The sequence below is a fragment of the Mustela nigripes genome, chromosome 14 (assembly GCF_022355385.1).
Source record: "Mustela nigripes isolate SB6536 chromosome 14, MUSNIG.SB6536, whole genome shotgun sequence".
Classification (NCBI taxonomy): domain Eukaryota; kingdom Metazoa; phylum Chordata; class Mammalia; order Carnivora; family Mustelidae; genus Mustela; species Mustela nigripes.
In genome coordinates this window covers 42,653,076-42,680,480 of record NC_081570.1, presented here as the reverse complement: position 1 = coordinate 42,680,480, position 27,405 = coordinate 42,653,076, and the positions used below count along the sequence as shown (strand labels likewise).

Here is a 27,405-nt window from a genome sequence, read left to right as displayed (position 1 = left end):
TACACATTAAAGAACCTCATGGCTATTCCAATAAACAGTGCTCCTCTATCTGTCCATCCAGATGGTTCTTGCTTCTTTAATGGTCCCCTGCTCTGGGTCCTTCATTTAATGTGGGGAAAAGGGAGCTCTGATGAGGGGCTGTTGAGAAACAAGGGGTTGTCCATCTAGACAACTGGATCTGGGGGAGACCATATGAGCAAAGGTCCTCCTTTGGAGGGGAGGTCAATGACCGCCTGTGCTCAATCTTTATTCTTTGAGTATTGGGAAGTCATCAGGGGTTTCGAACAGGGAATTCTGTTTGAATAATAGTAACATACCTAAGTTATAATGTACCAGCTTTATGCTTCATGCTGTCCATGCATAATCTCTCCATTGACTATAATCCTCACAGCCCTGTGAGAGGAATTCTGTCATCATTCCCATTTTGGATGAAGAAACTGAACCAGAGGTAGGAACTGATTTCTTTAGATGATCCTATCACCCTGTTTTATTTTTTCTCATAGCAGTTATGATTATCTGAAATTATGCTTTTTTGTTTTCTTGCTTTCATGTCTGTGTCTCCCAAGTAAGTTGTAAGCTGCAAGAGAGCAAAGAGGGACCTCCTGTATTTCTACACTCTACCCCTGGGCCGCAGATAATGCTGGGCACGAAGAGGGGCTCCCTAAGTTTTTGTTGAAAGTGTGATGTCCTTCGTTGCCTGCGTGTGGATGGTTGGTCTCCCTTCCAGTCAGGGACTTCACCATCCTGGTACCGTGTCAACCCATGAAGTGTTGGCACAGAGCAGGGCTGAATATGCTTGTTAAATGACTGAATGAACAAAAGCTAGAAGGGCTAATGGCAAGAATGCCTGCTGGGCTCTCTGGGGTCTGTGCCCCTCTCATATGAGGTAGTCGCAGCCATTGCCAAAGGGCTGTCCTTTGTGGGAAGGAATAGGGCTCAGGAACAGGGCTGCTGGCAGACAGTGGCTTCCAGGACTGGGACGAACAGCTCCCAAAGCTCCTTTTTCTGCACCTCTGCCATGGAAGTGAAATGGCAGGAGGAGATGGGAGGGTGGACCTACACTGGGCCCAGACACCTGCCAGTCTGTCTCTGTTAGTGGCCAATGCCCTCAAACCTCATTCTCCAAAGAAGGTTGTGCGGGATCAGCCTCACTGACCAGCAGGCAGGGAAAATCTAGTCCCAGGCCGGCTCTCTGCACCGTGGCCTGGGGGGGGGGGGGGTGGGGGTTGGGGATGTGACCTTCTAGAGAAGGGGAATTCTCCTTTATACAAATGGTGAACAAAGGCCCTGGATCTGAGTTCCCTATAAGCAGGGATAACACATCCCTTTTGTAGAGTGCCCCAGTCCCCTCCCTTCCCTATCACAGCAAACACTGCGTGTTGCCCTGCAGGTGACCCTCATCACCCCTTTGCCTGACGGAGAATGCTAAAGACGATGAATGTATAAAGTATGTGTGCCAGGACCAAGCCACCTGCCTCACGTCCTCAGCCGTGGTCACATGAGCACATAACATGCACAGAGGCACATGGGCACACGAACCTGCTACACGCATGCATCGTATCTGGGGGGCAGCGGATGAGGGGTGCAGAGGGCCAGTGCAGCTCCCAGAGCTTCTCTCTGATCTCACACGTCCCGGTATGCTAACCTTTATCCACGACCATCACCTCTGCCCCATGTGCACATTGCACAGCCTGCGCACCAGGGAGCATCTCGCCTCCCACCGAGATTTACTCCTACGCACCCCTTAGCCTTCTCTTAGCCTCCAGGCACCCAGTGGTGCTTCCCCTGGCCTGTCTGCTTCCTCTGGGCCAGGGACCTCGCCCGGCTCATCCCAGCATCTGCGGCGCCTAGCGGGTCCTCAGCTAGGTCCCCGCGCACCAGCTGAGGGAGGAGTGGACCTAGGACTAGAGGGAGGAGGGAGAGGCGGCAGCCGCGGGAGGAGCGTGGGGGCGGAGGCGGCAGCGGGAGGGGGCGCGCGCGCCGGCGGCGGCCGCCCAGGGCCGGGGCCGCGCGCCCAGCCTGAGCCCGCCCCGCCGCCGAGCGTCACGGAACCTGCTTGAAATGCAGCCGAGGAGCCGGGGCGGGCGGCAGCGGTGGCGGTGGCGGCGGCGGCGGGGGCAGCGGCAGCCCCGGCGCCGCGGCGAGGACTCGGCGGGCTGAGGCGCAGCGGCGGCAGCCGCACGGGGTGCGCGGGGCGCGGCGGCCGGAGCACGGGGCCCGCCATGGGCCGCCCCGAGCGGGGCGCGCTCCGGCCCATGGGCCGCCCCGAGCGGGGCGCGCTCCGGCCGCTGGCGCCGCTGCTGCTTCTGCTGCTGCTGCTGCCGCTGCGGCTCCCACAGCTCGCGGCGGCGGCGGCGGCGGCGGCTGATCCACAGCGCGGCGGCCAAGGTGCGTGAGGCTGGTTCCCCCGCCCCGCTCTGCGCCGCCGGAGCCGCCAACAAAGCGCGGCCCGGCGACCGGGCTGCGGGTTGCGCTGGGCTCCGTGAGCCCGGGCCTGGGGTGGGGATAGGTTTCTCGGGACCCAGCTATCCTTTAATTTGCTCTCGACCTCCGCCCCCCACGGCTCCCGGAGTCGTTGGCTCTGCCTTCTGGCACCTGCTACTGGGGGATGGGCCCAGTGGGGGCCAGGCGGGCCGGGAACTTTGTGAGGGGGCGGGGGTGGTTATTGATGGTTTCGGGTGGGCTGCATGATTCCAGCCAGCGGGATTGATTTGACACGCGCGCTCCGCGGCGGCGATGAGCTGAGCCGGGCGACTTCCCAGCCTGACAATGCGTTTCCGGCGACCCTTGCGCGCGGCGGAGAAAGAGGGGCTGAGCCCGCAGCGCCCATTGCGTGTGTCGCGGCGTGTGCGGGGGCTCCCTGTGAGTCTGTGTCTGCGTAGATCTCTGACTGTGGGCCGTGAGTGCGGGTGAGTGTTCTCAATGGGGGGTATACCCAAGTCGTGTGACACCGACTGTATCTGGCCTCGTAATGCCACGGAGCAGCCCGCCATCGCATTACCATTCTGCCCTCCTTCCGGATCCAGGGCGCCCGAGGCCCCCCGAGGTCGTCGGCTCCATTATCGCCTCCTTTCTTTCGTCCCAGTAGACCCCTCCCTGCGGCCAGGACTGCACTGTCCGTGCATACGGCTCACGCCCCCCTCTCCCCCGAGCAGGGCCGGTCAAAGAGTGTGAAGAGGACCAATTCCGGTGCCGGAATGAGCGCTGCATCCCCTCCGTGTGGAGATGCGACGAGGACGACGACTGCTCTGACAACAGCGACGAAGATGACTGCCGTGAGTTGGGCGGCTGGGGAGGAAGGGAACGGGGCGGGGATGGGGGGCCGCCGGCCACCTGCTTGGACCTCACTGCCGGGAAGCTGCCCTGGCGCCGCCTTCCTCGGGGGTTGGGTGGCTTGGCCGGCGTGTCCTAATGGGGTCCAGGGCCGGGCCCGGCGCTGGTGTGGCCCAAGAGGAGGGCGCGCCACGCCCGGGTTGCCGGGCCGGAACTGTGGGCAGGGACACAACCGTCCCTGCAAGCGTCTAGCTTCCTGCGTCTAGCCCTCCTGGACTCCTGCGTTGGCCCCTCGGAACGCGCCGGTGTTTCAAAGTTCTAGGCAATTCCGGGCCTCGTCTTGCTGTTTTTTTGTGAATGAATGGGCTCCCCGGGGCCCCTGATTGGCCAGGCGAGGACCACCCCATAGGCCCCCGTGGCCAGAGCGGCCAATCGTGGAGCGGGCGGGTGTGCCGTTTTCAGGCGCCGGGGGTGCAAGGGCCCTGCCCTGGCCCCGCCCCGGCCACACCCCCGCGCGCATCTCCTGGGAAGTTAAGTGCCTGTGAGGCCCGGGAGTTGGCTGGCACCCGCTGCTTTTCTGCCTAGTCACGGTGTAGAGGTTTTCGTGCCACCCTGGCGAGCGGACCACGCTCTCCTGCTAGCTGGGCGCGGACATGAGTCAATGGGGCAAACCAGGAAGGAGGGGGCCGGGAGAAAGAGTTTGCTTCCTGGAGAGGGCCCGAGGATTCCGAGACTGCACGTGAGCGCTCAGTTGTTGACGGGCGCCGTGGCGGGCCACCTTTGGTGATGGGCTGCTTGTACACCTGGGCGCTATAGCTTTGCAGGTTCTTTCTTGCGATGCTTGTGGTTTCTGATGTTTGTGGTGGCAGAAGTGAGCTAGCAGGCATTGATTGCCATGAAGTGAGGCTCCAGGAGCTGAAAGAAAAACAGGACTCTTTTTAGAAACAGAGGCAGGGGGTCGTACATTCATGGTCCTGGAATGCCTGCTCGGTGCCAGCCCCAGGGCACTTTGGAGCAGGGTCCCACTCCATATGGCAGGGAGGCCCCACAGGGTCTTCGGGAGGGCAACAGGTGGACCGATCCACAGCACCACACAGTGGCAGGAGCGGTAGAGGGAGGAACACCTGGACAGGCATTGTGGAGTGTTTGAGGTTTTCTGTGGGCTTGCTGGTCAGCCTCCGGATGCATTCTCAGCTGCAGTCCGGAGTTGGCTCTGTTTCTTGGGCTCATCGTCTCCTCCTGTCTTCATTTCCTCACCTGACCGCTTTGGCTCATGATCCTTGGCCTGTTTCTGAGGACCAGTTCTAGTAATGTAGTTGGAAGTCAGGCAACTGACACATGCATGACTGTTCACCATGTGCCAGCTCTGCGATGAGTGCTTATCTCGGGTGAACTCCTCCACTCTTCTCAGCAGGCCTGTTTCACAGGCTAAAGAAACTGAGGCACTGAGAGGTTAAGTTACTTGCTCCACAGTTCCTGAGTTGATAAGTAGGAGCTTGAATTTAACGATTTCAGAAGCCTAATCATAACCTCACCATTGGTTCCCCAGTGCTACTGAAACGGTGAAAATGGCAGTGCTGGGGTAAAATATTATAGAGTCTCCCCCCTGGGAGTTGCCTGACCTTGGGAGTGCCAAGGATGAGGCAGGAAACTTGAAACTGCAGTTCTGGGTTGGTTTCACCTTATCTTCCTGGCTCTATAGAACAACAGTCTTGTGCGGGTTTTTCTTGTCACGCCTGTTTGTAGATAGGGATGCTATCTCAGAGACGTGGGGCGATTTGCCCAAGGTCACACAGCTGAGAGTGACAGAACTTGGTCAGGATGTTCGTGTGCCTCCTAGCTTGGGTACTGTCTGTCACAGTGGGGAGTGTGGCACAGAAGGACCCAAGAATGTGATCCAGGAGCTGGAAAGCCATGATCTGTGTGTTGGGCCTGTTGCTTCTCATCTCCATGGGAGGCTCTGGGGAAGATGGACCAGGGGATCTCTCCTGGCCAATCTGGGCTCCTGCTTTCCTTCTGAGGTAGATGGCTTGGAGTGGAAAAGGTGGGAGCTCTGGCCAGTACCAGTCCTACATGGCTTAATTTTTCTGAGCTTGTTTCCTCATCTGCCAAATAGGGCTGCTGTTCCTCCATCATAGGTTAATGTGTGGAAAGTCTTCAGACAGGGTGGGCGAAGAGAAGGGAACGGATGAGCCCCTTAGAAAGGGACCCTAGGAGCCACAAAGAAATCTTGAAGAATTTGGGTGGGGGCTTTGGGTAGCTAAGTTGGGCTATGTGTTTGAGAGTGGTCTTTCCTCATCCCCTCCTTCCCCATGTGGGGAGATTCCTGCTCCCCACCTCTGCCCCATGCTGGGCTGCCTGCCCAAACTGAATTTCCTTGAACTACCCTTCCCTCAAGTCTCTTGCTTCCTCCCTGAGCAGCCTCTCTACCTTATATCAGATCCTCTCCTTTGGCACTCCAACCCCTCTACCCTATGAGAGAGCCGGAACCACCCCACCTCTCTACCTCTATAGGCCTGCAAAATGGGCATTCCAATTCTAAGTGAAGTCTGGGTGAGGCAAAATGAGTATAAGCTCCCAAACGGGCCATAATGCAGCCCAAGAATATCAAAAGCTGATGGAGGCTAGAGGGAGGAAGCTTTTATGTTGAGGAAGCCAAGGAGGACTTCCTGGAGGAGGAAATAGCTAAGCCAGGCCTTGAAAGATGATAACTGATATCATTCCCACAAGGCTTACCATTTAAAAATAGGTGGTATGGTCCCTATAGTATGGAGAAGGAAACAGGAGTTCACAGAAGTGAAATGATTCCCCCCAAAGTCACATAGCTCCTCAGGGTTGGAGCAAAAACTCAAACTAAGGGCCACTAAGTCCTGATATTCATCCACAGTGGTTAGCACTTGGCACTTACCAGAGACACTGATAGAGCTGGGAGGATGGGGAAGTGAAATGCTTGTGGGGCTTCAGTTCCAGTCTCAGAAGACCTTCAAAGTGGAGGAAAAGGCTGGGAGCCTGAGGCCCAGGCTCAAGGAAGCCCAACGGCGGCCCAGCCAGGCTAAGTGAGGTGAGATCCTGGGGTGTGGACCTGGTCACGTAGGCCAGTTGGCTCCTTGGCCGGTTTCCTGTTGCTTCTTAGTGTCTGGGGGCAGAGACAGGGGTTCTGGTCTCTGGCCAGCCCTTTGCTCCCAGAGTAACAACAACAGCAGCGACCACTTACTAAGCACTTGTATTGGCCCCGGCCTCCTGAGATGTGTCACCTTGAGCTCCTCACGTCTATAAAATGGGGCAAGTCTCCAAACTGCCCGCATTAGCTCCATTTTACAAAGGGACAGAGTGGTTAAGTAACTAGCCTAAGGGCATCTGATTTTTTTTTTTTTAAGATTTTGTTTATTTATTTATTTGAGAAAGAGAGAGTGTGAGTGGGAGCACAAGCAGGGAGGAGTGGGAGAAGCAGGCTGCCTGCTGAGCAGGGAGCCCGATGCGGGCCTTGATCCCAGGACTCTGGGATCGTGACCTGAGCCAAAGGCAGACACCTAAGTGACTGAGCCACCCAGGTGCCCTGGGTATATGATTTTTAAGTGAGATTGCTGGGGTGTGAATGCAGGCGCCCAACTACAGCACCTGTGCTGTCTCCAGCAAGTCCTCACAGTTTCTCTCTCTTGAGATGACGTCAACCCCTCTCCCTGCTTCGGGCCCCCCAGCTCCGGGAAGATCTCTGTGCTTCTCTATGGCTGGGCTGGGGATACCCATAGACTGGTTTTGTGCTCAAATTCCTCCACTTAGTTCAGGCTACTTTAGGTCGCCCTTGTTCTCCCAGCCCCCATCAGCCCTCCATCCCAGGTCTAATAAAGAGTGGGCACAGCGAAGTCTCCCATGGCTGAGAGTTCATTATCTGGGCAAGGCCAGGCTGCAGGAGGGCCGGGGCTTTCTGGGAAGCAGGCTTGTAAATAATTAAAGCTTGGCCACAGCTCCCAGCTGGGGCTTATAGCTGGCATCTGGCCTTCAGAGCGCTGCCTGGCCTTAGGCCCCATTCTCACATTCCTGACCCCAGGCCCAGCTTCATCTTCTTTTTGGATCGAGGCATTGGACAGACAGTATTACTCCTCTCTGAACTGTGATTTCCTATCTGTCCAGGCAACTCCACCACTCAGAGTCTTCCTGAGCCTCCCACATACCCATGGGGTAAAAGCAACTCTGTGACCAGCTCCTGTGGCCACTCCCCTCCAGCCTCTTCCTATGAACCTGCAACACTGAACTGTAGCTTCTATCTCACTCTGGCCTTCCTACTGCTTCTCACTTCCGGGCCTTTGCACACGTCACCCCATCGACCTGGGACACTCTTTTTGTTCCCTCTGCTGACTACCATCTTATCCCCTTCTTAGAAGATTCAGTGCAGGTATCGCCGCTTCCAGGAAGCCCTCCCTGCTACCCTCTAGCCCAAGGCCAAGATACAGGAGTTGAGAGAGAGAAAGGACATAGGGAGCCATGTTGAAATCATAACTCATTGAGGCTCTCAGTCAGACACAGAAGACATTCTATCCCAGCTGTATCCTTTGGCTGATAGGTCCTTGGGGGGATAATAATCTCTCCCTTCCAAAGATACTGTGAGGATTAAAGGAGAGAATGTGCCTGATGAGCAGTAGGTGTTCAATGAATGGTAATGGGTGTGATCGTTCTCAGAGGGAGGAGCTTCACTGAGGCCTCGAGGTACCTGACTGTCGGGGGGCCTCTGCAGGCCACCCAAGAGCCCCCTGCTGCCCCTGACCCCATTTGCTTAGCCAGATGTCTGAAGGGCCCTGCAGTTGGTTGCCCACCCATGGTAGATATGGCCCCAAGGCCACTTAGAGGGACCTGAAAGTGACAGAGGGGTGCCCAGGGAGCGGCTGAGGGAAGAAATGAATCAAACAGGCCTGACTGGTCTCAGTGGATGAGTGGCCTGGGGCCCTGAGAGGGGCAGAGGATGGCTTCCCTCAGGCCCTGTGTTCATCCTGAGGCTGGTTTCTGTCTTCTCTGGCTCTTGTGGCTGTGCCTGGGAAGGGAAGGAAGCCATTTAGCCTCCAGGGCTCTGCCCAGCAGGCCCCAAGCTTCCCTCTCTTCTAGATCCAGGGCTGGCCCCCCGGGGCTGGCGCCTGTAGGCCTTGGGAATGTTTGCCATAGACTCTCCTGTGGGTCTTCCCACAGGCACTCCTGGGACAGAGTTCTGCCCCAAGAGCTCCTTGGCTTTCTCAGGCCTGTGGAGATGCAAGTGCAGTAGGCCTTAGGAGGGTTGGCCCTGTCCTCCCTAGGAGTCAGCAGGTAGCTGGCTTGACAGTTTTTCCCTCCTTGGGGAAATAGCAGCAGCAGGTGAAGCTGAGAGAAGCGCCCTGGGGGGAAGATAAGGAACAGGAGGGTGTATGGAGTTGGTTGTGTCCCCCTCAAGGGATGTAACCAAGCAGACTGCTCTCCTGGCTCCAGGGCTAACAGTCAGAGCCCTTGGCCCGCTCTGCCCCCAGGAAGGCAGACCTGGGGCCCTACAGATCTTGCTTATCCGATCACCCCATGTTTGAAGGCCTGGTGGAGATGCCACCTCCCTCTGATTGCCTTCCCTGACCCCTTGTTCCTGAGCTCCCACAACATGTCCTTGGGCTTCCCTCAGTCTTGGATTCTCCTCCGCATTGTCTGCTCCTCCAGCCCTGTGCCAGGAGGTTCTAAAAGAAGTGGTTCCCTGGAAGGAAGGAATTACTCGTAACAGATATTGGCTACTTAACCCATGCCTGGCACCACATTGCAAATTTGCTCTCATTAGCTTTGCTACTCACAGCCCTGGGAGAGCTGGTTTTTTATTATTCCCATTTTACAGATGATGAAACTGAGGCTCAGAGAGAAGTGACTTGGCAATGTCTGAGGCTTACATGGTGGAGCCAGGATTTGACTGAACTCTCTTTGCTCTGAAGCCTGGACTCTTCCTCACACTCTTCCTCTCTGAGTACTGGTCTACTCTGTTGGGGTCAGAGGACCCGGGGTTTAGAGGATGTAGAGAAAGTGGGGATGTGGTGACAATGTCCAGCAGTGCCTCCCCGGGCTGCAAGTGTCTGGCTTGGGAGGGACTCTCCTCTCTGGAGACCCCATGGAACCACCAGAATAAGGTGCCCCATGTGCAGCCTCCCATGGGTATGACCCTCCACAGTTTCCAAGGCCTCTCTTGGCCACTGCCTATGAGGTGGGGGATTACTGTTCTACGCATACAGATAGGGAAACTGAGGACTGGCAAATTGTTGCTGATACAGGTGAGTCACTCTAGGAGAGGAAGGATGCTTCCTCTAGGAAAGTTCGAGAGCCCAAGCCATCAGAACCATCCCCTGAGGCCACCAGGCTGTGGTTTTCATTTCTCTGAACCTCCCATGCATGCCCCTGATTCTAGATCTCTGCACTTACTGATTACTACTACCCAGCCTTCAAAACCTAGCTCATTGCCACCTCCATGGAGCCTTCCCCAGCTTTCTTAACCTCTGCTGGGTCTGGATGCCCATGGCTTTGTGCATCCGTGTCATAGGAGCTCCAGGTTGTTTGGAGCACCTGAGTGATTTGCAGTGAACCACAAGGCCTGGCACAGAGGAGGCATTTGGGGGATGGCACATGAATGAATAAACATGACTGAGGAAATGTCACCCACTTTAAGAGGGTGAGAAGCTGATACTGGTCAGATTGGGGGTCCTTAAGGCCTAAGAAGGGATCTGTGTATCTTGTAGGGACCTTAGTCAGACTCTGTCTTGTGAGTTGGGTCCCTTGGAGACCGGAGAGCACAGGTGGTTTCTTGGCAGTTATGCAGGGCCCAGGCTGCCTTATGGCACCAGCACAGGGGCTCCTCAGTGCTCACCCTGCAAGCCTGGGAGATTTCCAGATCAGCCTTCAGAAGCTGCAACTGAGGCGCTGGTATCTAGAAATCGGCCCTAGATGTCATCAGGGACATGTTCTCAGAATCAGAGTGTCCTTAGTTCCTGCACTGGACTGAGTCGGGACAGCATGCTCCCCACTCCCGCCGGCCACCCCTGTCCTCTCTCTTCCCTTGCTGGATCAGGGAACAAGGTGTTCTCAGGATAAAGGCTAGGCACAGGCTCCTGCACAGGAAGAGGCTTTGGGCTCCCATGCTGGACTCTGTCTGGCTTCCCCTGGATTGCGGGAACTCCTCTAAAATCCGGATGTTAACTGTAACAGGTGTAATGAGTATGCTTGCCACTGAGGACTTTGTGAGGCAGGACCTCCTCATCGCTGCCCTTCACAAAGACCTCTTGGTGGGGTCGCTTGCTCCAGGTGACCTGGCAGGTCAGTGGCAGGACTGGGCCACGCCTGTCTGGCCACAGTCTATCACAAGTGAAAGGAAGTGATAGGTGCTCACACATCCAGTCACAACAACGAGAGTGGCCTGAGGACCTTGCTTCCTTTCCAGGCACCCCAGGCATCCCTCTTGCCAGCCCCTGGGTGCCCTCAAGCATGAGGTGGGGCCCTGAGCCATAGTTTTAACCCCCAGCCATGTTGCCTGGGACCTCCCACAAGACCCCAGGAATCACCATGTAGCTTGAGTGGTTCAGGAAGGGGGCCCCCCTGTGAGCTCCCCATCTGCTGTGCCTGGTCTGTCCTCTGTGTCCCTGGCAGGGCCCAACCCAGATGCCCACAAGCTGGCTGCTTTTAGGCTGCAGAACTCATCCTACCATCAGGCCCCACGGAATGCCCTCTGGTGACTAGAAGACTCACGGAGAGAGGAAGGGCCATGAGGCTCCCGGTTCCCATGATCCCTCATGCCCTCCACACACCAGCCCCTTGGAATATGGCAGGACAGATGGCCCAAAGCCTCTCTGGAAGACTACCAGTCTGTGTCCATGGGAGCGGTCATGTGGCCAAGATCCCCTGGTCACTGGCCCTGTGGTACTACAAGAAACTTTATCCCAGCCTCTGTGGAGATGATTTCAGCATCTGCCCTCTCGCCCTGTGAGAACCACACAGTATGGCCTTTTTCATTTTGTGCCTCATGGCTATCCTCAGAAGAAGATGGTACAGGAGTTAATTATCATCCCCATTATCCTGATGAGGAAACTGAGGCTTAGGGAAGACCTGGGGCTCCCCCCCACCGGGCCACACAGCTAGCTGCTGGCAGTGCCGAAGCTAAAACCCACTTCAACTGATTTTATTTTTCCAATGGAAATAGCTTTGATTATGGGGGCCCTTGGGTGCCTCAGTCAGTTAAGTGCCTACCTTCAGCTCAGGTCATGACCTCGGGGTCCTGAGATGGAGCCCCCCCAGTGTTGGGCTCCCTGTTCAACAGGGAGTCTGCTTCTTTTTCAGCCTCTGCCCCTCCCCCACTGCCTGTATGTACTCTCTCTCTCAAATAAATGAATAAAATCTTTTAAAAAAACAAAGAAAGAACTTCAATTATGTAAAGGTAATTTCATACTTAGAATTTTAAGAAAACCACCAGCAATACAGAAAAGCAAAAAGAGGACGGTAAGAGCCCCTCTCAGCTCTGCCTTCGTGGAAGCGGCATCTCCTGCTAGAGGTGTTTCCCAGTATGGGAGCTGGCATGCATGGACACATGTATTTTTTCCTTTTAACAAAAATGAGGCTGTGTTAATGTCCGTTGTTTTCACCCCACACCAAACATGGCTTTTCTTGTCAATTACAGTAGAATCCCGTCATCGTTTTCAAGGGCTAGGGAGTCACCCATTGCCAGAATTTTCTATAACTTAATGACACAGTCTCCTATGGATTGCCATGTGTTTAGTTGCTTCTGTTTTTTCTCCTAATCTGCAGTGTTGGTGTATGGAACCTCCACTATATACCTTTGTGCATTCATTCTTAGGATGAATTCCTAGGAAAGATACTGCTGAATGTGTCCATTTTCACCCTTGCCATATTGCTCTCTCTGGGTGACGCTTTCCCACCTCACCACCACACCCCTAACTCCCCAAGGTCCTTCCCAGCCAGGCTGGCAGCCCGCAGGACCTCCCTCTTCCTTGAGCATAGGGTCCCCTCATCTTGGCCTCATGGGGCAGACAAAGTAGAAAGATCTAGGCCACAGAAAGCATAGCAAGGAGAAAGGACAACTGTGTTCTGGCCCCAAGGACTCCCCACCCCCAACAAGGAAAACAAAAGGGAACAAAACTGGTCTTCATTCTTCTCCAGATATTTGTAGAATCCATCCCCCTAGCATTGTAACAGTTGTTCCGTTTCTGCCTGTCACATGCTGAGTGACCCTGCACAAGTGTCTCTCCCTCTCTGAACTTTAGTTCCCCTTTTCCCATCAGTCCTTGCTCCACCTGCACTGCAGCCAGCCCTCTGAGCAGACTCCTTCTCCCTGGAGTTGGCTCAGGGCCCCGTCCTGGCCTGGGGGTGGGGAACCTACAGCCCTCAAGCTCCTCACTTCCTGGTAAGGGTTAGCGGGAGCACAACTGGCTCCATGGGTGGATTCTGAGCAGGCAGATGGAAGTTAGCTGGACTTTTAGGGTCTACTTCCAGAACTCAGCCCTGAGGCCCAGGTTCCTTGGGCCACTTTCCTTTCTGCTTCTTCCTGCACCCATGATCGGGTCGGATGCACTGGAGTAATGGAGAGTAACAGGCTCACCAGCCCCGTGACTAGCTGGGGTTCCTGGTTTGGGTCTTCTGAGCTTCAGGTCCTTGGTCTTTGAAACAGGGATAATAAGCCCACCTTTCAGACCTGTGCAGGCTGATGTTCAGCCCAGAACCTGGCCCTGACAATGAGCATCCCTGTTCCCCTTCCCTGGGATCCCTGCACAGGGAGCAGCCCCACCGAAGGCACTGTCAGCAGCTTCCCTCCTTCTCCACCAAGGACACAAGAGGGGCAGCTGCTCAAATGGCAGCAAGGAGATGTAGGTCAACTGGCCGGTGGGGAGTTGCTGTAGGTCAACTGGCCGGTGGGGAGAACTGAACTGCCTGGGACGATAGCAGCTCTGTGGATCGGGAGAGTATGTATGAACCCTCTCACTCTGCTCCTGTCTGCCTCAGGGGCCCCAGGGTGACAGCTTTCTGGGTGGCCTGGGGGTGCTGGCCATGCAGACGAGGCCACGGAGACTGGTTTACTGCGGGCCTGGCAGTTCGTTATCCAGACAGGGTCTTACTCCGCCAGCAAGTCTAGGTTAACATCAGAGAGTTGGCGATAGATGAGAGGCAGAAAGGCCCGGTCAGGGCCAGGTTAAGCTGCTCAAGTGAATAGCTGGAGACCAAGGGTGGGCTTTCCTGGCGGCCTGATGCCAGGTACATTCAGGCCAGCGCTGGTCCCTCCCTCTTCTACTTCCTGGACCGCAGGCTGCCCTCTGTGGCCCCCATCACCCTCAGAGGCCTCCCTTAGCCTTGTGCACCAGCATGTGTGTGTGTGTGTGTGTGTGTGTGTGTGTGTAGGTAGGGTGTGTGTGCTCCAGGACCGGGTGTGTCTCAGGAGGCAGGTGACTATTCCGGACGCACTAAAAGCTGCAGGGTCAAGGTGACGTTCTTCCTCCCACGCCCGCCAGGGCAGCCCAGCGGAGTCAAAGCCAAAGCCCCCCGCTGGGTGTTTGTGGCAGGGAATTCTTTGTAGCTGGAGAGGCGCCAGCAGCCTCTGTTCCCAGCCTGCCCCCTGCCATGCCACAGCAGCCTCCCCCACTAAGCCCCAGCCTGCAGCCCTCTGTCTGGTCCCCACCTGCCCCCATCCAGAGAGTTGCGGTGGATATAAACCCGTGACCCAGACGATGGGCCCACCTCTGCCTCACCCCAGCTCCCATCTCCCCAAGTGACAGTGGAGACACAAGACACAAGACATGTCCCTGCCCTTCTTGGGGTCTCTGCTCATTGGGAGTAGGGCACTCCTCTTGGACCCACTTCTCTCCCTTAAGAACCAGTGTGTTCACAGGAGCTGGAGTCTGCTATGGCCAGGCCCAAGGTGTTGGGGGACAAGGGGATGGGTACAAGGAACTGCCCCTGTTCCCTGAGGCCAAGAGTTCAAGAGCAGGGCCTGTGAAATCCAGCCTCTCCCACAGGGCATGTAGCCTAAACCATGTACACAAAGCCTGAGCTGACTGGCTATCAGCAAACCCTACATCCCCTTGGGGGTTTCTGCCTGTTTATTTTCTTGCTGAGTCTGACTGCACTGATTCTTTAATACCCGTGAGCTAGCTGGAACCGACTGTTTCTATGGCATGGCTGATGGTCTCCTGTCCCCATCCCTGCCTGCTTCTCAAGGGTGCAGAGTGTGTACCCCACTCTCCAGAGTCCCCCCAGACCTGGCTTTCGTTTGTAGTTCTTCCACATCCTAGTTGGGGGCCCTTAAACCTGTCCCTCCAAACTGAACCTCACATTTCCGTACAGTGAGTGCTAAGTAATTCCTGGCCTTTGTGTCGTGCTTGAAACCTTGTGGGTCCCACAGCGCCAGGAGCTGGGCTGCACCAGGGGACAGAGGTCTGCCAGCTGGTGTGGTTGCTGCTCCCGTGTTTTGCCACTTCCTCTCCCAGCCCCTTGCACTCCCCCTCCCTGGCCTTTGGCCTCACCCACACTTGCAGGTTCTCTGTTGAGAGCAGAGGGCTCTGCTGGTTAACTGAACCCCATTGAGAGCCAGTCCCTCCAGGCTCTCATGCAACCACACCAGGAACCAGGTAGCCTCTCCTTGTCACCGACTCGCTGAGTGATGGGGGGACGTCTCTGCCCTCCCCTGCGCCTCAGTCTCCCCATCTATACTGGGAGGGAGTTAGGGTTGGATCTGGAGTTTGAATCCCTTTGGGCAGCTTTTAAAATTCAGATTCCCTGTCTCGGTCCAAAGCTTTGCTGTCTGTGCAGATGGGGGGGAGCACCAGATGTGAAGACCCCTCAGGCCCTCCTACCTCTGACCGCCCCTGCGTGTGTTGTGTCATCCGTGCGAGGCTTCACTGTGACACGGATGACAGCAGAGCCTTAAGCCAGGCAGTTTGAGGGCAAGTTCATACTTCATGTCTTCCTAGCTGGGGGACCTCAGGCAAGTTACTTCACCTCTCTGATCCCTTGTCTCATCCGTCAAATGAAGGCATCAATACCAAACGGACAAGGTGGTTGGAGGACCATGTGAGTTAATTTAGGAAGAGCAGTGCCAGGCCATGGTCAGTGCTCAATTTGCTTGGTTGGTGTTGACCTCCTTCTCTGAGCCTCCATCTCCCATTGGTCCTTTAGGATCCCCTCCTGGGCTGGGCTGCTGCACTGCCTTGTGGAATGGGAGGAGTCAGGGAGCCCCCAAAAAGGCTCCTTTGTCCCTGCTTCTTCCCTGTGGCCCCAGGCCAGAACTTACTGTCCTAGTTTAATTAGGAAGAGCTCTTCCAGGGACTTCATTAGGAAATGAGTCCAGAGCCTCGGGGACCTCTGGGGAGGGGTGGGGCGCAGGAGGAGGCTGCATTGTGTCTGACCCTGCCCAGCCCTTGGCCCTATGCTCCAGATGTGCCCAGGGAGATACGAGTGCTGGGTCTGTTGGGGTGGGCGGGGTGGGGGGTGGGCACAGATCCATGATGTGGAGGGCAGGCCGCCAGGGCCTCCATCCTCTGTCCCCCGCCCAGCTCCAGCCTCGCCCTCCCCGCCAACTCCACATGGGGGTGGAAAAGGTTGAAAGAGGAAGTTTCCCTGGTTCTGCTCTGGCCACTTCTGGTGCCCGTTGTCCCCAGCCTCGCACAGAGCAGGCCTTGTTAGTATGTGTTCAGTGAATGAATGAGTGAGCTCTGGCTCCTGGGGCTGGAGCTACAGCCTCATTTGGTCAAAGGAGCCTTCCCACCCCATCCCAGTACAGGAATTTCCTCAGCAGCCTTGCAAGTTGGAGTGGGTGATGTCCAACTTCTGCTTAAACACCTCCAGGGACAGGGATCTCACAACTGACCAGAGAGCTTTTTCTGTTTCTGGATAGCTCTTTCTGTTAGGAAATGTGTCTTCCTTTACAGGAAGACCAGGCCTGCGTCTTGTGACCTGCTCTGTTTCTGGGGCCTCTGCTCAGAGAGATTGCCTTCCCCTTTCACCCCCAAGCCTGCTCAGCATCCTTTCCCAGCTATGACACTGACATCCTAGGAGGCCTCGGAGGAGGCCCGGTCCCCTCTCGGGCCGCTGCTTCTCCGGGCCTGGCAGGCTGCATGCTCTCAGTCTCTATATGCCACCTCCTGTCACTGTGACCTGCTTCCCAGGGAAGTAAAGAGCGAAGACAGATGTGCCATGCCTAGAGGTCAAGTGACAGCTCCACAGACCCCTCGGTCTTCTAGTTAGCAGGGCAGCAGTTCCCAGACCCCACAATGACCTGCAGCCCAGCACACAGGCCCTCGGGGCTGTGGATGGGCCTCTTCTGCCCTTGAGACCAAGTTCTCAGCGTAGCACAGGCACCTCTCCGGCCTCAGTTAGGAACCTGAGAATTGTCGCTGCCCCTGCCTCCCTCACTTGTAGAGGGTGCTAGCTCCTTACTTTCCTCCGCTGCCACCGGCCAGTCCAAGCCCTTCCCCATCCCACTGTGGCCACTAGAGGGGTGCCAGCCTCATCTCTGCCCTTCCCCTCCAGACCGTTCTCTGCAGCCAAAGGCTGTCAAGCATGCAGACCTTTGTCCTGTCCCCGCTCAGCATCCCACAGGGACATCCACCACGCAGAGGATGGAATCTGTTTGACTGACATTCAGGGCCTTCGAGACCTAACCTGCACCTACACCTCTCCGGCCCCAGACCTCATCTCTACTCGCCTCCCGAACGCCATGACTGTATTCTCTAGCAGGAACCAAAACAAGGAGGAGTTTCCCAGGGGCATCGTACTCTCACATGTGGTTCCTCTCCCTGGAAGGTTCTTCCTCTGCTTGTCCAATGACTCTTTATGTCAGGAGTCACCATTTCCAGAGTGTCCATCCCTGTGTTTCTCTCTGCCCTGGGCTGGTCCACTGAAGCGTCTGGTTCATACCAGACAACAGGCCTCAGGGCTTGGGGCCCGGGCCTGAGGAGGGGAGACGGGGAGGCAGCAGGCGTGGGGCTCTGTCTGGCCTGCACGTGCCGAGAGCCCCTCCCACCCTGTTTCCACTCCTCACGCGGCACGTGCCAGGCCGGGGTGTTTCTTTGAGTCCCGGGGAAGTGCCTGGTGTGCGGCCTTTGAGAATGAGCTCCAGCGTTCCCTGAAGGCCTGTTCTGTGCCCGTGCCCTGCCGGGACCTGGGGGAATCTACAGATGGAAAGCAGGCCCTGTCTTCTGAATGTTGGCCACCTAACTCAATGTGTGACCTTGAGTAATCGGCTCCCCGCCTCGGAACCTTGGCTGTGAAAGGGGTGGTGGGCCCGAGGCACTTCCTCCTACCCTTGGGCCTAGCTGTGCTCTGTCTGGGGTCAGACGGGCCCTGCAGGGCCCCGAAACTGCAGCGAGACCAGAACTTCCTTTCCATCTGGTCTCTGGGGCTGTGGGCCAGGCCACAGAGGGCAAGAGTGAGCATAGGGTTTACTGTCTTTTCGGGAGAATGCCCACGCCTGCATTTGCCCAGCAGTTTGGTGTTGCCAAGGGCTGACTCCTACCCACCGTGACTAACTGGTCCTGGAGTGCTCACTACTGTCCTGGTTTTCCAGCTGAAAGTCCCAGCCTCCCTTCATCCTGCAGTCTCCCTCCACGTCTGCAGTGGGACCACGCCCAGACCTGTGGGTTCTGCTGCCCCACTTGGGCACAGCTCACTTGAGAATAAGGAAAAAGCTGATCCTTCTCCACATTTTGGGAGAATTCAGGAGACACAGAGACCCCTTGGAAGGTGTGGAGGAGCTAGGAACAGCCCGCTCGGGGTGCCGAGATGGACTAGGCCTGGGCTCCTGGCCATCGCTCTGATCCTCCCTCTAACTCAGCTTTGCAACTGCCCTCTCTGGGCCTCAGTCTCCATAGCTCTTCCCAGTTCCCCTTCCAGCAGGTGAGGATCCTTGCCTTGATGACCCCGTCTTGCCTTTCTGTTGCCGTTCATATCCTTCCAGGCATTTTTCTGTTTGTCTACATCCCATTTGGCCTTGCTACTCCAAGAGGAGTGGCCCCACGTTAAATAGAAACAAGGTGAGACCACAAGGCCCTACAGTTTACAGGGCCCATCCCGTGTGGGGATTGCCTCGGGACTCCTGGCATCCCCCAGAAGGTGGACCCGGCAGGATTTACTACACAGAGGGAGACACGGAGCCCAGAGGCCCACCCACAGGATGGAGGGATAAAAGCAAGTGGTTGGCTGAGACGGGACCATGGTGTGGGGGGGGGACAAATAAGTGGGGGTCACCAGCTGGATGGCCTTCTTCCCTCTCCATTCCCACTTCGTCAGTGTCTTCATCAGTAGGAAAAGATGGAGACAGATGGAAGGGAAAGGAAGACACAGGGAGGAGGGGGGAAACGAAAGGACCGCCGTGGGGTAGGGGGGTAGGGGGAGAGCGCTGGGGAGGCAGGGAAGGGGGAGGGGTCCAAATAGAGCTGCTACTTCCTCTTGTGGTTCTCACAGTCTGTCTGCACCAATTCCTGACAGATGGAGGGAAGGGGAGAGCTGGTGCCAAGAGGCTGTCACCGCAGGCGGGCAGAGCTGGGGGGAGGGTGCTTTGTGGCCAGGGTTTGCAGGGGGGGGGGGCAGCAGCTGGTGGTCTGGCTGCTGGGCTTCCTTGGAGCCAGCTCCCCAGGAACTGCGGTGCTAGAGGGGTGTGAATGCTGCTAGGCAGGAAAATGGACAAGGGGTGAAGCCATCACCTGCCTGGGAATGGCTGTGCCCTTGCCCCTGCCCAAGTATAGATGGCCCAAGTATAGAGTAGAAGTCCTTCCTTTTCCATACCCTGTGTCAGCAGGGCCCTCCCTCAAAGGATGCCTCTTACTGGGCCCTCACTGGCTGTTGGACTGGGCAGGTGCTGTGGGCCAGGAGGGAGGGTGGCTAGGGCTGAGCTGTGATCATGGTGAATCAGGACCCAGAATTCCTTGGGATCATGGCCATGGGGGGCTCAGAGCAGGTGGGGCCCAGCCTCATATCTGCAGGGCCAGAACTCACCCCCTCTTTGGGCTGCCCAGAGGTTTTGCAAGGTTTCTTGATTTTTCTCTAGGCTTTGACTGGGGAAGGGAGGTTGCCTCTAGAGTGGGTTTGGGACCTCTGGCATCCCTTTCTAGGGTGTGGGTTTCCCCAGGCGGGGTTAGGTCCCACGCTGTCTGTTCTAGCACACCACCCGCTCCCCCACCCCGGTCCCATGCAGGGCCCAGCACAGAGGAAGGGGTCCAGGGAGTGCCTGTTGAATGAATGTATGGGGGTGAAGGAGACCTCACTTCCTTATATGGCAGCTTTTCCCACTTGAACAGAGTTCTTTCAGACTCTATTCTGAGAGGCCTCATGGGTCCTAGGCCTATTACTGGGGCCACAGAGCCCCTTGCTGATCCTGCTGCCTTAGAGCAGTCTTAGACCAGAAACACCCCAAGCCCACCCCTCTCCTCCATGGCATCTGACGGGTCTGGGTCTCCACTGGACTCATCTCTGGGTCATCAGTAATCAGAGCTGATGTCCAAGTCAGGAGGTGAGGGTTTGGCCCAGTGGGCCAGGAAGGCCTCCTGGAGCAGGGGGCTGTGGCAGACCCCTGTCCCAGCTTCTGCCCCTCCTTTCCTCCCCACACTATTCTCAGGCAGATCCTTGACACACTACTTCAACTGGGCAATCCTTCAGGAGAGACCCAGGGACCTGAGGCCCAGAGCCCATCCTCAGCTAGAGACCAGGCTCACCATGAGCCCAAGGATGTATCTTACCATGGGCCGTCCTGGTCAGTGCCCTGAGACATGTGTGGTGATGGCTAGGGCCCGAGCTGGCAGGTAGGTGGGTGGGAGCTGGGCCTCCTGCTGCTCCCTAAAGTTGTTCCTGGTCAGAATTATCCTCCCTGTTAATATTAAAAATGGCAGTCATTAATGATAAATTATGGTGTGTGTCTCCTGTGCCAGACCTCAGTTGGGTGCTCTGGGGGAAAGCCAAGAGGAGATGGTGGTGTCTATCCTGAGAGCAGGACATGCACCTTCTCTCTTCCCCAGAGCACGTCACAGGCTGGGCACTTGGCGGAGGGAGAGGGGCAACTTAATAAGTCTTAGTGGTTGAGAAACACGTTCCTGGGCCCCTCTGGTGGGACACACTTCTCCCCTTTCTCTGTCATTCACAGACTGATTCCACAAACATTACTGCCAGGCCCTGTGCCCACCCCAGCATGTCCCTACTTCCCGAACTTTCCCTCTCCTCAGCACTCTGATCCCCACGGGCTCCCCAGTGAGTATAGTGGGAGCTGTGGTTCCCTTTACCCCCCACCCCAGACTCTCGGCATGACCTGGGGCAAATCACTGCCTCTCTTAATACTTCGAGTCCTTCATCTGTACAATGGGGCAATAGCAGTCTTGTCCTCAAAGGACTATGGGAGCATTAGAAGAGGTGACGGCCACAGGGCCCAGTAGTCAGTTGCTCAGGAGGGAAGGGCAGAAATGAAGATCCCAGAATACCTCTGTTCTCTACGTGTGACCCATGAATCCCCTGACACCCTTGTCCCTCTACTAACAGGGATGGCAAGGTGCTAAGGGGTGGGGTGACTCAGCTTGTGAGTGGCAGGCTCGAGCCCTGGCTGCTCAGGCTCTGAGGTCTGTGTGTTTGCCACTGCACCAGGCAGGGACGAAGGACTTAGCCCAAAATCTCCTTTGGAATTGGAATTGCAAAGGCTTCGGGCTTCCCATGCTGATCTCCTGCAAGCCTCCAGCTCCCAGATCCCAAATCCGTCCTAATCCTAGGAAAGAGGTAGTCTCCCACCCCCAGCACGTCCATCAGCAGCTCCCAGAGCCCTCTCTGGGCCTGTCACCTCCCACAGGAGCCCGGAAGCGGCAGGCAAGGGCCTGGGCTGCGGGGATGAGGGATTTCCGTGTAGGGTTGAGATCTGTCACAACATTAATGTTAATTAAGCTTCGTTAATTCAGTCCTCTGCTTACGCAGAGCTCCTGACAGCAAATTACTCATAAGTGAGGCAGTAAATTTATTGCTTCATTTTCCCAAACACCCAGCAGCAAAGCACGTGCCCCTGGGAAAGTCAGAGGAGAGCCCGGGGATGAGTCCTCTACGATTCCCGCCAACCTGACCCACCTGGGCCCTGTGGCCCAGAGAACAGCCAGGGCTCAAGGGGAGACCCTGGAGAGGACAGACACTGAGCCCATCTGAGCAGGCTGCTGAGAGATGTGGTAAGCTCCCCCTCCCTGGAGGCATGTAAGCAGGAGGGCCCGGAGCACTGCCAATCCCTTCGGACCTGCCCATCATCTTTCCACCTCATCCATCTTACACCGCAGACTGCAGTGGCTCTGTGCTTTGTGTCATCCCATGATGTCCTGAAGTCACACAGTAGGGCCCCTAAAGACTGAGTGTGGATCTGGACATGAGCCCCAGAACTGCAGGGTGGTTTGACAGCCTCCGCAGGGACTGTGCTCCCGGTCTACTGAGGCTGGACAGCCCTGCCGGGGATGCCATGAAGGGATCTGTCTCTGTCCTGGATCATGGGGCGTTCTTGGAACCAGGACCAGGCCTGCATCTAGGCAGATGGCCCTTGAGCCCAGCCCCCTTGCCAGGCTAGGCATCAGCCCTCCAGATAAGGGTAGAGCATCTCTTGAGTTCAGTGCGAGCCCTTCCCACTCTCTGGTCTCACAGTCCCTCCCCCTAGGACCTGCTTCCCTCCTTGGCTTTGAGCTTTGCCATGCCTGAGACATTTGGAACAAATCCAGGCTCTGGGTACCTAGACTTTTTTTTAATTAATTAGAGCATTAAATGGTAGCCCTCTGGGAGAATCCCACCATCTGGCTGTCACAAGAGAAGCAGAAAAATCTATGCATATTTGTCTGTAGTGTGCAAATGTTCTACGAAGCCACCTGTGTGTGTGTGGCTGTGTCGTCCGGGTGCTGTGGCATGGGCACAGTGTGGCATGCGTGTGAGTGTATTTGGCATCTGGCGCACATCTGAGTGTGTAGGTGGACAGTGTGTGTCCTTCTGTGTGCACGTGTGCTCCTGTGCAAGGACACATTCTGGGTGCATGACCCCGAGGGTCTGCACGCCTGTCTCACACTTCTGGGCCTCACTGCTAGGGGCAGCGAGTCAAGCTGGGCTGTGTGCCGAGAGGGGCAACCTCTTGACCCCTCCTGGCTGGGATGCTGATCACAGATGGGGGGTGGGGGAGATGCGTTCACGGGTGGGCTAAGGGGAGCTCTGGCAAGTATATACACGGCCTGCAGGGGGCAGGCAGTGTGGGATTCATATCCACCCCCCCCCCCACCCACCCCGCCTTTTGATAGATGGGGAAACCCAGGCCTGTGCAAGCACAGAGCCAAAGTGTGGAGGGGCCTGGACTGAAGCTGAGGCTCTGGGACTCCCTGTGCTGTATTCTTTCCACTCCACTGGTCAGCGTTTTCTTGCCTGTGGCATCTGTAATGCTGTCAGATTTTCATAGTGGTTTGGAGATGTTCTTGAGAGAGAACTGGCCCCATTTCTCAGGGCTGCTTGGGTGGGAGCAGGGTGGGGCCAGGGGCAAGGTCAGGACTTGCACTGTAGCCCCTGCATCCTTCCCATTTTGTGGAGGAGGTGGCCAGGCTGCTGGACTGGCAGAACACTGGGCAGATAGAAAGCTGTTTAACCCAGGCCTCGCCTGTCCCTCTCTGAGCCTCGTAGGATGGTTGTAAGAACTGAATGAGGAGGTGTGGGTGAAGAGCTTTGTAAACTCCAAGGTGCTCTGGAGAGATGAGGGTCTGGACCAGAAGTGGCTATCACACTGCAATCAGGGTCACATGTCCCCAGGGCCCCCTGAGGAGAAGGCTGGGAGGCAGCATCCTAGATGGAGGCCAGTGCCCTCCCTAGCTTTACAGATTGTGAGCCTTTCCAGAACCATCCGCCTGGGTTCTAGCACTGTCCTCCAGCTCTGGCCTCCCACTGTGGCTCATACAATGAAGTAGAGCGAGAACAGGGCTCGAAGAACAACAGATGGTGGCATGATGGCCCAGAGATGGTGAGTGCCTTGTTCAAGGCTGCATGACCCTTCAGCTGGGACCAGAACCCAGACCTCCCGACCCACAGCTCTTTGTCTTTAGAAAGGGCAAAAAGGGACCTGGAGGAGTTTTTTGTGGCGGGGGAAGGATCTGAGAGCGCCAACTCACAGGAGAGAACTTGTTATCCCCTGAAGCCCCGGGTCATTATGCATGAATGAAGGACTTTCAAAACAATGGTTTACCGACTATTGTTTTGACTGTGTATACAGAATGCCCTATGGTGCATATGGTTGTTCCTCGACCTGTAAATTCTATATAAATAGAAAAGACCCAGCCTTGAGACTGCTTGTGCTCATTTGCTCGTTCATCCCACACACATTTCCCACGTGTCCCCTTGGTGCCCGCCAAGTAGGCCTGTCCCATCCCCAGTGAGCTGCGAGTCTGATGGGGAAAGATAGTCAAATGACAATACATCATAGTGAATCTGTGACCAAAAGAAGCCTTGGATCCTATGTGGGGATGTGGAAGACTTCACAGGAGAGTGGGGGAACTTGCAAAGAATGAGGAAGATATGCCTGCATGACCCCCTGGCCTCCCAGCTTCCCTTGGGCTTGACCTTGGACAAGCTCATCATTCACCCAGAAATGGGCAACAGAGCACTTTCCAGCTGCCCTCCGCTATGCAGCTCTCCAAGGCCTAGCCTTTCTACTTATACATGGAAAAACCCAAGTAAGGAGGAACCAGGAGACCTAGGTTGACAAGAGGCCAGGCCTCCTGAGGCCCCCTTAAGAACTGTAACAAGAACTCCTTGAGGGCCTACTGTGTACAAATCCTGGGAGTGGGGGAGCAGCTGAGAAAAGCTAGAAGTTCCATCTAACATTTTCTAATATTCCTATTTTCTGAAATACTAGAATATTCTGAGTATCTTTTAAGTGCCAGGCCCTATGTCAATTAATAGACATAGCTCACCAACTACCCTGCAAGTCAGGATTCAACATTGCAATTTTAGATTAGGAAAACGCAGGCTCTGAGAGGTCAAGTAAGCTGCCAGTGGTCACACAGCTACTCAGGGGGAGAAAGCTAGGATTTGAGCCGCCATTCCTTAACCTGTTCCTGGTGGGAGGAGGTGCGTAGTGGGCAGCAGACTAGTGTCTGCCAAACCCCTGTACTTGGAAAAACTGTCTACTTGAAGAAAAGACAGAAGTGGGTGGAAATCCTGGGGCCGTGGGCATGCTCAGGGAGCAGGGTCTTCCAGAAGTGTCTTCCCCTACACACAGGCTGTGTTGGGACCTATCTTGTTGGGGGTTCCCATCCTGGCTCAGAACTTCAGGGTAAGGGGTTTTGAGAAGAGGCAGAGGCGGCCAAGGTCTGGGCCAGTGTGCCACTGGGATCTGAGGATCTACTGGGCACCTGCCCCACTCCCTCTCTCTACTTGCCTCCCATGGCCCTGTCTGTCTTCTTCTGCCCAGATCTGGCCTAGAGAACTTACGGCTCTCCTGTGGGGCCCCTGGCCAGAGACACTGAGCTGTGGCCCATGGCCATTAACTCTGCCCACGCTGCATCCCCCATGGCCGGCCTCAGAATAGGTGGGTGGTCTCGGCCAGAGCTCTGAGCCCCTGCTCTGCAGGACTGGCACCCTGAGACACGGCCAACTCCGAAGGTCTTAACCAAACTGCAGGGCTTGCCAGTAGCTAGCAGGACACCTGTATGCCATAGGCCCCCTGCTTGATTCTTTTGGCTTCCAGCAGCAGAGATCTAAGAGTTTCCAGTTAGAAAGGGGGATCATCAGACTCTGCCTTGGTCCCTTCCAGAACAGGGTATGTCTAAGGGTATGTGCTGGACATGGGGAGGCCCTGGGGTCCCTTGCACCAAACTCTCCCCAAAGGGTGCCTGGGGATCCCCTCTGCCCTGAGCTCTTTGCCAAGCGGTCCAGTGGCAACGCGTGGGCCTGCCTTTCCTCCCCGACTCTGGCCCAGCCGTCTCCCGGGAAACGGGGAATTTTCCTTCATTCCCATCATTAGGGTGCCAGGGCAAACAAACAGCCTAATCCAGATGAGCCCTGAGCCACAATCACATTCTCTTTTGGGGTTTTCTCTTTATTTCTAGCAATTTTGAGAAGACTGAAGTAATTGGTATTCCGTACAGGTTAATAGATTTGCTGCCTTCTCAGTATTATGCCTTAATTTCCTTTATCGCGTAGCAAGTTGGAATTAATCGCCCCTCTCCTTCCTCTTTTCCCACCGAAACCTATTACCAGCCTGTCTGGTGGTTAAAGTCATTTTGTGGCAGCTCTTGGCTCCTTTCCACTGCCCTAGGAATCTTTCCGACCAGAGCCAAAAAACAAGGAGGGGTGAAAAACCCATTTGTACAAAGTGGGGATCCCCTGTTGAGAACTTATTTCCCTCTCTGTTCAAGAGGAAGGAACGCGTCCAGCCTCCAGCCGGCACAGCTGACTGAGTCCCCTGTCGCTGAGAGCATTCAAGAGGGCAGAATAGCCATATGTCAGCGCTGGGAACAGAGGATTCCTGTACGGACTGGGGGAAGGGGCAGGCCTTTGCCACTCCTGGCACCTGGATTAGAACCTTCTAGGGTTCTGTTCTCTGTCTGGGAGTTTAAGATTCTCTCTGTGATTTCAAAGTGGGACAGATTCTGTGCATCCGTAGTCCTGAAATGGGGCCGTTTGGGTTTAAGTACTTTTAGATTGTGTGTGTTGAGATTCTAAGGTCCTCTTCTGGAATTAAAGATTCTGTTCAGTGATTCTAAGTCTATTTCATGACTCTTATGAGCCTCGGAAGCTGCAGTTTTGCTCCATGACTGCGTCTTGGGAAGGAGTGTAATTGCTTTCCTGAGGTTGCCTTGGGAGTGTGATCGCCAGGTAGCCTAAGCCCGCTCTCGTCTCATTTTCCCCCGTTACAAATGTAAGTGTTAGACCACATGGCCTCGAGGGTATGACTTCCAGGTATGTTCTGCCTGTAGTCCTAGTTGGTTCCTGGTGAGCCTAACCACCACCACCACCTCCCCAACCCCCCATTGCTCCCAGCACTTCAGGTGACCCAGAATGTTCTCCCTTCTGAACCAAGCTTCTTGTCTACTTGCCCCTAGCCCTCTCCCCTTCCAGCAGGAAGGCAACCCAAGCTCTCCTCCAGAATCCCAGCAGGAAAGTCCACAGAGGAGATGATGAGACACAAGACCATCATTGACCAGAGCTCCGTGGCCTTTGTGGGCTGTAGGCGTCACCATATAATTTCCACATCTACAGTGTCCCATGATGTGTGCCCCCCCCCCCAAGGGGTGTAACTCCCCTTACCCCCATTTCATAGGTGAGGAAATGGAGGCTCAGAGGTTAAGTAACTCACCCATAGTCATACTGGGGGTTCCGGGGTGCTGGGTGGCCTGCTGTTGGTGCAGCGCAGGCTCCCCGCCAGCTGAAGCCGAATGGGATGTCAGCAGCCCGCGGTGGGCAGTGTGATGATGGAGCTTGGAGACCCAGGGGCCATCTCCCCCAGGAAGCTGCTGGACAGGGTTGTTTGTGGCTTCCTCCTTCCCCCTTCCCGCTAGACCCAGCCCCTGGGATGCTGAAGGCCTTCTGAGAGTGAACCCCATTTCCTTCCAACTGCACAAAGAAGTCAAAACAGAAACCTCCTTCTCCATCTGCTTTTAGAATCTGTCTTTTACTTCTGGATCAAATTCTGGAAATTCTGGATTTCCCAGAATGGGCTTCCCCAGCTGCTGCCAGCCGAAATCACCCCTTCTTAGAACTCCAGCTCTGGGCTCCCAGCTCTGCCCTCTGCTCTGCCAACAGCCCCCATGCGCAGAGGGGGGCGCTGGTGAGGGCTGAGACCCCCAAGTTCAGTGTCCTTGTGTTAGGCAGCAGCACTGAGACTCAGCAAAGGGGGATGGCTGTCTGAGGCCACACAGCAACCTTACCACCCTTGATTTCCTTGTACATTATCAGGGATAAAACCGCTGGGTTCCAGTCCTGCTCAAGCCCTGTGACCTTGGCACAATCCATTGCCCTTCAAGCATTTTGCTGCCTCATCTCTCGAAGGGAGTGATGCCTTGGCCACCCTCTACCCACCTCCTAAGCGCTGCTGTGGAGAGCCAGGTCCAGGAGAGAGCTGGGGGCAGGGGACGGGGAGGGGGTGAATGTGCCCAAGGAGAGAGCTGGGGGCAGGGG

General features: G+C 55.9%; 1 protein-coding gene across 20 annotated transcripts in view; it reads left to right on the top strand.

The window, feature by feature from the left end:
• The first annotated feature begins 2,254 nt into the window (after positions 1 to 2,254).
• The window catches only part of LRP8 (LDL receptor related protein 8), a 77,602-nt gene continuing 52,451 nt past the window's right edge, over positions 2,255 to 27,405 (top strand). For all 20 annotated transcript variants that reach the window (XM_059374808.1, XM_059374807.1, XM_059374805.1 and 17 more), the window contains exons 1-2: positions 2,255 to 2,388; positions 3,156 to 3,275. In XM_059374808.1, coding sequence (XP_059230791.1) covers positions 2,256 to 2,388; positions 3,156 to 3,275 — 253 coding nt within the window. In that variant the 5' untranslated portion in view covers position 2,255. The remainder of the gene's footprint in view (positions 2,389 to 3,155; positions 3,276 to 27,405) is intronic.